At 39.5% G+C, this 12373-nt stretch overlaps 1 protein-coding gene across 2 annotated transcripts in view; it reads left to right on the plus strand.

The window, feature by feature from the left end:
* Positions 1–12373, plus strand: part of atg7 (ATG7 autophagy related 7 homolog (S. cerevisiae)) — a 58033-nt gene that overhangs the window by 15436 nt on the left and 30224 nt on the right. For both annotated transcript variants that reach the window (XM_085274284.1, XM_085274285.1), the window contains exons 14-17: positions 834–1079; positions 2552–2667; positions 7929–8004; positions 11389–11469. In XM_085274284.1, coding sequence (XP_085130410.1) covers positions 834–1079; positions 2552–2667; positions 7929–8004; positions 11389–11469 — 519 coding nt within the window. The remainder of the gene's footprint in view (positions 1–833; positions 1080–2551; positions 2668–7928; positions 8005–11388; positions 11470–12373) is intronic.

The following is a 12373-nucleotide window of genomic DNA, read 5'->3' on the forward strand; positions in this document are numbered from 1 at the left end:
GCATGTTATACTCCACCTTTTTAATTGTTTTATTCTTTGCTATTAGGGACTTTTTGTAATCTACACAATGAATTGTAAAGGATTTTATTACTTTATCTAGTCTCTACTGGCGCATTGTAGTCTAGTCTCAGATGTACATAAACAGAACAGGCTTTATGAGCTTTGTTGAGAGTATTTTGATAGTGGCACAGGAAATCAATACCATGGATTTAAACAGATCTGTTTGCTCAAAGGTTACTTTGGACCTCAAGCCACAGTGCAGCACTCTGGCAGGAGACATTAATGTCTTTTTAACTTTGTTTTTCTTTTATTTACCTTTAAGCTTGAATCTGAAATTGGGAAGCCCTTTCACTTCTCCTTCGGGAAACTAAGATTGCTTGATAACTCAAGTCCAACTTTTCTCTTTACCATTTTATATTAATGTTATTTTATAATTTGCCATGCAAAATTGGATTTATTGAACATTGTGTCAGGAACTTGTAATGCTTCCAGTGGGAACAGTAATGCAACTCTTATGTTGCTGTGTGCTGTTAAGTGGGCTGTTGATGAGGTTTTTTTCTGATGGCTGGCTCAACTGAGAGGTTATTTGGCCATTTGTGCCATGGAGCTGTTTCAGACTTCACTGCTAATTGGCATCAAAATTTGTTTCAAGTGCTGCTCCAAAAATGTAGATGTCTGCATAAGAGAAGCCACATTTAACTGGTTGAAAATGTACTCAGGGCAAATGGCAAAAATATCAGTAATCAAGCCAAAGCAATTTTGATTCTTTTTTTTCTGTTGCTTTGTAAAAAAGCTTTTATGACCATGATTTACCATAATTGTTATTTTCACAGCTAGTGGTGAATGCTGCTCTAGGATTCGACACATTTGTCGTGATGCGCCACGGCCTGAAGAAACCTCCCAACACTCAGAGCGTTTCCACCGAGCCGGACTCCTCCCCTTCCTGCTCCTCTGCCTCCTCGTCATCCTCCACACCGGCCGGTGCTGCGCCCGCTGTCCCGGGATCGTCCCTGTTTTCAAACATCCCAGGGCACAAGCTTGGCTGCTACTTCTGCAATGATGTTGTGGCACCAGGAGATGTAAGGAAACCACACAGATAACAAGTATACACTCAACTAAGTAGCTCACCTAATGCACTCAAAACCAGGTAGACGCTGCTGCAAAGTCGGCTGTGTTGTTTACAGGAGTTAAAATTAGTGATGGTCGCATGAGCGAAATCTCTTTTCAGATGTTATTTTCAAGCAAACAAGGTTTTGAAATGGTCCCAAGCAAACAGAAGCTGAAGTGAAAATGATTGCTATTAAAAAATTACGGTCCCATATGAGATATGAACTCGAATCTCCTGAGTGAAAGTCTCACATGATTCCTGTTTTTATGCTTAACTGTTAGGAGCATCACATCAGTGTTGTGTTTAAGGTTGCCTGCACACTTCGTAGTCATCAAAAATCTGTTGCTTTTAAATGCAGCATTTGGTTTAGTTATTGTTTGGTTTTCATATTTTTGAGAAAGATGGTTGTAATTGTTTTTCTGTAAGAGTAACAATATGCAAATCCCCCCCCAAGAAAGAATAAAACAGAACTTGCAGCTTTGTAGCCTCGACACCCACATTCCCACATTCTGCTTGTTTCTCTGGATGTTCTTTGTTTTGGGGATTTTGGATTTTCTCCTTCTCTTGACCTTTTCGGAGTAATGCACGAAGATTCTTCATAGGCTATTAAAGGCTGTGGCATTTGTTGGAAACTTGCTGCAATGAGCTCTGACTTCTACTGTAAATGCCATATGTGTCGGTCTCTCTGTGAAACATTAAAGTAATACTAAGATTTGAACTTGAGGCAGAGCCTGCTATCAGTATATTCTAAATGTTGATCTAAGGTTGAGTTCAGTGAATGAATAAATATAGAGTTTTGCATATTGTTTTAAAGGTTTAAGTGAGACAGGCCTGAAGCAAAATGATACAGATTGTCTAAACATATGGGACATATTCAGTGTGAGAATGTACTGCTGCAAAAATAAAACATGACCAGAAAATAAAAATGAAATGCCTTTGACTCTAAAGGGCTACATGTCAGATTTTGTAGCCATTCCCCTGGTAAGCATGTGTGGTCCACAGCGTAATATCCCCAAAATGAATATTTGCAGGTTTGGCACAAACACTAATGATCCGTTCATCCATCCATTAGCAATACCCTCTTACCCTTTTACATGTGAGCCGGAGCCTGTTCCAACTGACACTGGCCAAGAGGTTTGCAGCCACTGACACTAATGGTCCATTTATGAAAATACTATGGCATTACTAACACCCTGCTCAACTGGAAGTATCCGCTAGTCATCAGTGTGTCATAAACAGTTTGTGATCAGCAACTTGGTCAGAATTCCCCTGGAGAAGTCCTTCAGCCAGTGCCAAGGTTTCTCACCTCTCGTTTCTCTACTTATTGTGGAGAAAGTCCTCTCAGGTTTACTGGATTGACCTTTGGCTTTTTGGAGTTCCAGGACATGATTCTCTATATTGATCTTCTTACTATTTTTGCTGTGTTTTGTTTTGCTAAAATAGTCAACCCGGGATCGGACTCTGGATCAGCAGTGCACAGTCAGCAGACCAGGTCTTGCCATGATTGCCGGAGCGTTGGCTGTTGAGATGATGGTCTCCATTCTACAGCACAGTGAAGGGTAAGTATGACAAAATATATGTTTGCTACTAATAAGAAATTGAAGTTGTATTAAGGGTGTAACTACTGGCCGTTATACTTGTGTAGATTTTGATGCAAATAGTCGCTGGGACATCACTCATGGGTTTATTTAGAAGTAGATTACTGTTTTGATTACTGGATTCTGTGAACATGAGCGCGATCATATTGATGACCAGTAGGTAAAAGCGAGCCATGCCCCAACTGTACAACCTATTTTATGCTTAATAGAACTGTTATTTACGAAATGAGCCTTGTACTGTATTGAAGCGACCCCGAAACTAATGGTTGAAGCCACAAAAAAATGTTGACTGAGGGAATAAATCGCTGTTAGAAGTACAGTCATCTTCTCATCGACTGCTAAACAGACACGTCTCCTTTGCAACATGTGTCCTTCATTATTGTTTAATTTGTTTATGTATATATTTACTTATTTTTGACTGTGGTTATGTGTAATGAACAGTAACTGTAGGCTAAGAAGGAAGTGGAGCCTGATGTCACAGAGTTTAAAATACTCAAATATTTACTGGGAGAGACCAGGGTGGACAGGATAAGGACTGAGTATATTACAGAGAGAGAGCTACAGTTGGATGGTTTGGAGATAAAGTAAGAGAGGCAAGGTTGAGAGTAACATGTGCAGACAGAGAGGGGAGTGGATATATTGGGTAAAAGGATGTTGATGATTGGGCTGCCTGGCAAAAGGAAAAGAAGAAGAGAACACTTATGGATATAGTGAGAGTGAACATCTAAAATGCTTCATTTGACAGAAGAGTTTGCAAAGGTTAGGGTGAGATGGAGCCATCTAATCTGCTGTGGCAACCACTGAAGAGACCAAGTGAAAGAAAAAGCAGGCTAGAAAGATGCTAGTCTAACAGTAGCTTTACATTAATTCTTGATTACAGATGTACACAAAATCATTAGCCCCCTGATGACATTTTAAGTTGTTGTCCAAATTTGCCCATGTGCTTTTTTTAATTTAACAGAATCAGGGATCTTCAAGATAGCATTTCTAAACATATTAGTTTTCTTTAGAAATCATAAAATACTTCAATTTTCACACAATAACATAATTATTATAACAAAAACATACCAGGCTCAGTATTGTTACCCCCCTGAAAAACGACCCTTTTGTAGAGCAATAGCACAAACCAGTCCTGATGTCCTTTAACTTTGTAAAGCTCGACGGATGTAAAATTGAGTTAAAACTAAAGGATATTTTCCCATTTATTCACTTGAGAAGGCTTCAGGCCAGAAACAAAAGAAAATCAGTTTAGACTGGAGAAAAAGAATCGTTGATGCTCTCAAAGCAGGAGATGGATATACAAAGCTATCACAAGGTTTATAATTGTCGAAAGCTGGAATGAGAAGTATAATCAAGAAATTCAAAGAGAGCGACACAGTACAGAGCAAGCCTGGCAAAGGTAGGAAGTGAAAGAGTTCACTCATTCATAGAAGAAGGTCGCTAAAACCCTGCACAGAAATGCACTGCAAGGCTGTAGACTGAGGAAAAACTCAATTTCTGCGTGGACACACCTTCAAGCCAGACTCAAGTACACTTGAAACAACCTGAAGATTGTGCATCATTTAATCACATAAAGCTAGACAACTAGAAACTGAAAACTAGAGCTATTTGGCTACAGAGACACTGCTTATGTTTGGAGAAAGAAGGAGAGGCGTAAGAACATCAACCCACAGTGAAACTTGGTGGTGGGAGTATTATGTTTTGAGGATCCTTGAGTGTGACTGGAACTGGGAATCTCGTCAAGAAGAAAAACGATTTTAAAAGAAAACCTCAAGCAGTCAGCGTCAAAACTGGATAGCTGTCTTCCAATAAGACAACAACCATACATCCCACCTGGTGAAGAACAATGTCAATGGTACTGACTGGCCTGCACAAAGCCCTGACTTGGATTCCCCTGAAAATCTGCGGATTGACTCAAGACTGACAGACAGGTAGATAGGCATATAGATACATAGACACTTTATTGATCCCACATGGGAAATGATTGTGTTATGGCAGCAGGAAAGAATGAAAAGAATAAAAATGGTTCAGTCTACAATAACTAAACAACATAGTTATAGTAAAAGTGATGCGGGCACTTATCAGTTTTTTTTAAAGGAAGAGTAAGAACATTAATACACATTAATGTTAATAATACATTAATAAAGAAGATATAACACAGGCAATATCTATAATGCAATCTTCCTCAGGTGTGGAGTTGAGCAGGGGAGATGGGATGTCCATGTTTGTTCAGTGACCTTCTGTCCCTCATTGACTCAGACGCCTCCAAATTTTGGCCAATGATGCTTCTGGCCTTTCGAATCAGTTGGCATCTCTGGCACTGACACTGACCCCCAGGAGAGAACAGCAAAATAAATAGGGGAATTGTCACAAACTGGTAGAACTCCAAATCTTGCCGAACATGTTCTGTATCTGGACTTCATCAGAAAGAGGAGTCTGCTCGTCACCTTCTGCTACGCAGCATCACTTTTGATCTTCCAGTTCAGTCTGTTCTATTCAGGTGGACTTAGAAGTATCCGTAGCTGCCCATGTTGTTAATGGGCCGTGTCACAGATTTTCTTTCCTCCGAAGGTCAACCACCATCTCTTTGTCTTGACCTTCAGAAGCAGGTTATTTCTGCCAGACCACTCCACAAAGCTCCTCACCAGCTCCCTACAAGAAACAACTGCAGGCTGTTGTCCAGCAAAAACAACATATAACTCAGTATTAGCATTGGTGGGGAGGGGTAGTTTTTGTAAAATAATTTTGTATTTGTGTGCAAAGTAAATGCCAGCATCCAAAATAAAACTAGTATGTTTGTAAAAACTGTGTTAAAAATCCTTTGCTCTGTTGAACTGCACTTAGAAAATACTTTAAAACATTTCATTTTCATACGAGCTAACAATTCTGTCATCTGTATGTCTGTTTAAAAATAAAACAGCAGCTCATTTAAGCTCAGCAGGACATGGCTATGGCTATGTAACAAACTGTTAGCTGGGGGATCTTAGACCACTTTGATCCAGCCTATCCCAGCAGTCATAGTGTAAGAGGCAAGGTACAGCCCAATCATATCCAGCCCAGTCTAAGACTAATGGAAAAACAGAAAACTCTTTGCTCTCACATCCACACTGGGAGCCAATCTAGCATCGTCATTTAACATAACATGAGCGAACATACCAACTCCATAGAAAAGCCTTAGCCAACCAAGAAGTTTGAACCCAGAACCTTCTTGCTGTGAGGCATCAGCGCTAATGCGCTGCACTGTCAAAGCCCCAAACCTGCATTTACTTGCTTTCATCTATAAGGGTAACTACACTTACACTTTCTGGTAAAACACTGTCACCTGGTGGTGAAATTTTTAGTTAAATTTTACAAATTCTGTTTACACTTAGATACATTTTACACTTGAAAAAACTATATATGTTAGAAGGGAAAAAACCGTGTGTATACTGAGCTATGCATCAAGGTTTGACTGCTTTTAATGCCATTAGATCGATATTTTAACACAAGAGTCACTTTTGGAGCAGCCTCACGTAGTCATTAGACGATCTGGAGTTTTTAGCTAAATGTCAAACTGGCTTTATTTTTTGACACTGAAGGTTGACCCTTGCCGTGACATTTTAGACCTGTACGCAACCTTCATCTTTTATGTATTAAAATGTATGGTCTGGCCATGCATTCATAGGTTGAAGTGTTGGGCAAAGTGTGAGAGGTTGACAGCAGGTATTCTTGTCTCTTACCGGTGTCAGTGGATATTTCCCAATGAACACTTGAGTTTATTTTCAGCACAGTCTGCTTGACTCTTGCGTCACACCTCTGGTTTTTGTGTTTCTGGTATACAATATATGCTTCTCAGCATGGTGCTAGAAAAAAAATCATACTCAGAATCATAGTAGAAAAAAAGTTTTTATGTCATACTGCCCTCTTCTTTTACACACACAGTCCACATTCCAATCTGGATTTAATAAAACATCCTTGCAAACACTAGAGGGCTAGCACTCTCCTCCCTTAGTGAACGGCCCTGATTACCAGTACCTGTCTGAAGTACTCTCATCAGTGCTTCACTCCAGGCTTAAAGCTAAGGGAGATGTTACCTTTTTGATGGAGCAGCACAGCAGCTGAGGTCTCACTGCGCTGCAGGTAGCATTGGTAATTTGGTTGTAGCACAGTCCTCCCCCCCCCCCCCCCCCCCCCGAAGAGCTTTTTCTCATTTTCATGCTTCAAAAGCTCTAACACAGAGGTTCAGTCAGCCCTTAAGTTCTCTTTGCAGTCTGTGCTAGCTCGATATTTCCGTCTCTTAGAATGTGTATTTTTTTCTTAACGCCAATGGGGATGTGTCCATGCCTATTAAGTGTGTAGTCATGTGCACGGGTGTGTCTTTGTGAAAATGGAATTGTGTGTGCCCTTTTTGGTGAAAATCATACTAAAGTGGCTGCTTGCTGGGCCTGATAAGACAGCCATTTTCTCTCAGAATGTTTTTGAGATGTTATAAGCTGTTACAAAGCCGTTCTTTCGGTCCTGGATAAAAAGCTTAGAAAGTAAAGGAGAAGGTGAATTTCCATGTGCTTTTTCCAGAACTTCTGTGTTTATGTAGCTCCTTGCTTTACACCAAGATCTCTCTGTGTCTTGCTTCAGCTACTGTCTGTGTCCTTGTTTTTATCTTAGTAGCTGTGTTTGTGCCTTTCTGTATAACCCCAATTCTTCCAGCTCTTTATCCCAAAAAAGCCCCTTACACCAGCTCTCATTTGAAATCTTACTCCATAGCAACCACTGGCTTTAGAAAATTGGCACTTCAGGATTAATGTTGCTGCAGTTTGACAGAGATTTCTGACTTTGCAAAACCACTGTCAGCTCAGCGCGAGATGTGATATTTCACTTATTGTTACCCACACAAAGTAGAACCTTTTAACCCTGATTACATTTACTGGGGAGCAGGAGCTCTCAGATCACATGAAAAATGTAAAACCTTTTAATATTCAAGGAAGTAGGATCTATTAGTTCTCAGTATAGAAAACCAAAGTCAGTGTTTCTTAGCAGCACATTTAGATTTGCTGTGTATAATAAAAAATCATCAGAATGCAGTGTATTATAATTTTCTGTGGAAGGTTGTTTAAGCAGGTTTGCTGGTTTTAATTCTTCATCTTATTTATTTATTCATTTATTACTTATTTCTTAAAAACTGCCAAAATTGCACAAGCATGTGTGTAGGAATATAAACTTATGTCCCTTTTCTTCTCCTTCAGAGGCTATGCAGTGGCCAGCAGCAGCGATGACAGAATGAACGAACCTCCCACCTCGCTCGGTCTCGTGCCACATCAGGTCAGACATATAGATGCACTCATATGAAAATCTGAAATTAATAACTTGCAAAATGTTGCTAAAAATCCAAAGTATGCATGTAAGAGTTAAAAATAATAATAAAAAGAATTGCATAACAGACAGTAAACTGTAATTGCTGAAGTTGAATTCAGGGTCAGCATATTTACAGGCTATTAAAGTTTTCCAGACACCTACATACAAAGCTCTCAGTGACTCAGGGGAACAAGTGGCAGATCCTGAAGGCGGAGGCTGAAGTATTGCTTTAACATTCTGAAAAAGCTGCATTTCACTGAGAGTCCAGTTTGGGACTGCAAAGAGAACAACAGTGCAGAAGAGAGATAATTGCAAAGGAGTATCTCAGCATTCACCCCAAGAAGAAATGATTATGTTTTGATTCAGCAAGTGAAAAGGGGCACAGTTTGCTGTGTTGTTATGCATACTCTGTGAAAAGAAGGACAAGCAGAAATGATGGAAGTGTTGCGTAATTCAGCAGCCTCGCTGTTATAGTATTTCACTAAGTGCCCTGCACACAACCTTGCCTTAACAGCTTGGCAAGTCAGTGATTTATTTTTTTTCAGTTTTTAATATTCTGCTGGGTTTTTGTCCACATCAGTACAAACATACATATGTAGAGACAACATTCTTACATCTGATGTTTTTTATTCTGTAACAATACACAAAGGTTTCCCATTTTGGTGACTTTAATAGTCATTAAATATGTTCAAACTGAAAGATCAAACATGACTCAAGGTTCCTAATGAGGAGACTTCATCATGCCTGGAAACCATCATAATTAAGAGATCTTAGTCTTTCCGAGCGCCAGAAGCCCATTTTCTGGGACAGGAAGAGATTTTCTGATATGCAAACTTTAGCTGCAGATTTGCATGTCTTTGTGCTTTATGAATTAGTGCCTTTCAGTCCTTTTGTAGAAATGAGTCAAGAGTAAGGCGCTATGGCTCGTCATAACAGGCAGTAACTAGACTTGAATTTGGTGCTGCCAAATAGAACAAAATTAATTCTTTTTCATAGCTCGAGAAACACGGCACTTGAGGTCAGGCAAGGCTCAGCTGGAAGCTGTGGCAAAGTCATAGCTCATAGTGATAATCAATGAGCTGGTTGCAGCAGCTATTATGGAGAAGAAAGGAAAAAGAAAGGGTCCGTGTGCTTATCTGAATAGTGCATCTTTGTGTAGCTCTTTTTCTTTGGTTTGTCATTAGTAAAACTCAATTTGCAAGTTTTTTTTGTGTGTGGGTTTTTTTTGTTTAATGTTTTTTGGATTGTGTTGAGCGTGATTGGACTAATGACACATTCAAATTGGATTTTGTTTAGTAATATATTCATTTTTTTTCATGTAATAGAAAAGTGTAAATATTTTTATTGATTTTGCAAATTACCTAGGACAAACTGTGCTCCTGGCTAAATGGTGGTTTTTCATCTCCTCTATTTACGTATCACCATCAATATTCATCATCATGAAAACTGCCTTTTGCTTGACACATCTGCTGGCAGCCAAACAACCCATCAAAAAAATTGGCATTCAAATGTGGTATTTTATGTGTGTGCTCATGTACAGAGAGAAGGTGCAAAAATGATTGGAGTGAAAAATGCAAAATAAGTAATATGCTTGAGACGCACACATTTATGTATAAATGACTGAGGTGCTCAGTCCCCCGTCACTCTGTGCCTATACAGCACTCTGCAGTTTGTTTGGGTTTTTTTTGTGGTGCCACAGTGACAGCTTCTGGTGATTTGCAAAAATTGCACACTTGTATCTCCATTGTAACTGAAGTGCAGCTATACCATTGCCTTCCCCTCGTTTTCACGCGCACTGTCAATTTTGTGCCCTTGAATAGAGCTGTGTTTGAGAGATGTTCTCAACATGTTTTTGATACTTCTGTGTGTTAAGCCCAAGCTAAATCAAATAATCAACATTAAGGGTTACTATAAGTAACAACTACTACAATAGCACTTTACTCTGATATATATAGAATTAAACTGGATTTAGCTATATTGTCCAGTTTCACAAACTCCAAGACCTTTTATCTTCAGTCCCTCAATTACGGTCCCCAAAAAACAAGAATATAAGGGGTGGACAGCCGGGCCTAAGGTAGAAAATAATCCAAAATATCAAAATTGCAACGTAGATAATGGATAAAATGATCAAATTAAGCATGGCCTTAATGTGGGAGGAATGTTGAGCAACTTGAACTGGGATCCAAAGCGGCACATATATTATCATCCCTTGAAGTCAAAAGCACTGATTCTCAGTGGAAATGATGCACCTTGATTGCTTTGATGTAACTCAAGGATGCTTTGATACTCCATGAAGTAATTAGTGGTCTTACAGTCTTGAATGACATGTCTGACGAGCCGTGCTTAAACAGCAGTTAATCTTCATGTGTTATCCAAACGCGTGTTGAACTGTGCCTGACGTCGACTGAGCACATTACTTGACACACATATGTCATATGTGGTCAGTTTATGCTCTCTACAGAAAGCTATAGAGTCTGTTCACGACTGTCTCACTCGCCCACGCTCATCCACTGGTCTGACCCCCCCCCTTCCCACAGTTTACCTTACTCTCTGGACATGGTGTGTCACCTGTCACTGCAGGTTAACACACAGCATAAGAAATGAGTTTGGTGCATATAAGGACGAACACTGATGCTCTTGATCTTAGAAACACCAAAAGCCATGAATTTCCACCTTTTCTCCGTCACTGGGCATCAGCAGTAATTGGCCACAAATGTTTGATATACTCGTCAGTCTCACCACCAGATAATTATACCCAGGAAATTGTTGCATGCTCCTCATGTTTTGTGTGTCATCAAAAAAACAAAAAACAAAAAAAAACCCATTATTGGCTGAAGCTTTTATTACAAAACAGGAAGCTGGGGGTGGATGAGGAAGGCGATTACAAGAATGTGATGTGAAAAGTGATACTGCAACATGCATGTATAGGATTAATTAAGAGTGAAGGCATTTAGCACTTAAAGATGATGAAATGAATCAAATTGAAACATGCCTTTATAACACCAGAGGGTGCTCTCTGCTTTCAGTTTAAACAGCATACAGAAATTGCTGGCAAATTTTCATCACATATGAAAATTTGTCATTTGTTTTGCATTTTCATCATGAAAATGCAAAATTTGTTTTGCATTTTCATGATTGTCAGTGGAAGCATTACTTTTTGCTTTCAAGGAATAAAAGCATCACATTTGCCATTTCCTAGCAAGTCTCCTGGTGAACACACCGACTTCCAAAAGCTGCTTGTTTTTCTTGTTGTTTATCTTTTGTTAATGTCAGCTTGTCCCCTCTGTTGTCAAACCTTGATCACATAATTAGAATGTCTGCTTTTCTTAAGGGTCTTATTCTCCTCCACAGATTCGAGGCTTTCTTTCAAGGTTCGATAATGTCCTGCCTGCCAGCCTGGCCTTTGACAAATGCACTGCCTGCTCCCCCATTGTAAGTGGCACCAAATGTAACTGAATAGTTCTAATTATGTGTTTCTGAATCCAGTTTTGCTGCAAGACTGTGTTTTAATGTTGAACTGCACTTTGCCAGAAAAAAGTAGATACAATGTAGATGTGCCTTGATGCATCCCTCAATCATCCAGGTAAGGAAATCCCAAAAAATGGATTCTGTTCTGAGACTAGCACCAATGAACAATGGGCTGTGAGGTCTATATATATCCCCTGCTTAAAGTATCGAAGTATCAGATTAGATTCTGTTATTATGTGACAACATTGTTTCCAAACACAAATTGCAGCCTTAACAGAAATAGGGGGATTCCCATCTCTCCTATTTCCACATTGTGAAGTCAGTGTTGAAATGCAGTTCTTTGAGGAATACTGAATCCACACAGAGAGAGACACAGAAAAGCTGGTAAAAGCATATGGTAACAATCAGGCAGCAGTTGTTCATTGATGTCAGTAACTGTCGTTGAGTGTAATTAGCTCCCACTGCTGCTCTCTCTTTTTTTGTCTGTGTGTATGTGTGTGTGTGTGTGCATGTGCATAGATGGGTTGTTGAAGGGTTCACATATCCTAACTAAGGCCAAGTGGGGTAAGAGAAATTGCCCTTTGTGTTTTGTTTTGTTTTTTCTCGTAATAGGTTGATATCCAACTGGCCAGTGTGGCTAAGTGTGTAGCAATGTGACTCATTGTTTTTACACTGGTGTAAGACTGGGAACCAGGGGAGTCGCGATAGAAAAGTGCAAATTAAAGAAGGAGAAAGTTTTTTTTGTCATTTCGTGGCTTTTGTTTGTTTGTTTGTTTGTTTTTTTTAAATGGGAATAATATCGAGGGTTTATAAGCAGAGGAAGTAGAGCGTTAAAAGCAAGGGTGTTGTGATGAGTGGCGGGCTGGTT

Source organism: Mchenga conophoros, linkage group LG5, assembly GCF_057382185.1.
Source record: "Mchenga conophoros isolate Kocher_MC1m ecotype Shallow Benthic linkage group LG5, M_conophoros_male_GT1.1, whole genome shotgun sequence".
NCBI classification, from domain to species: Eukaryota; Metazoa; Chordata; class Actinopteri; order Cichliformes; family Cichlidae; genus Mchenga; species Mchenga conophoros.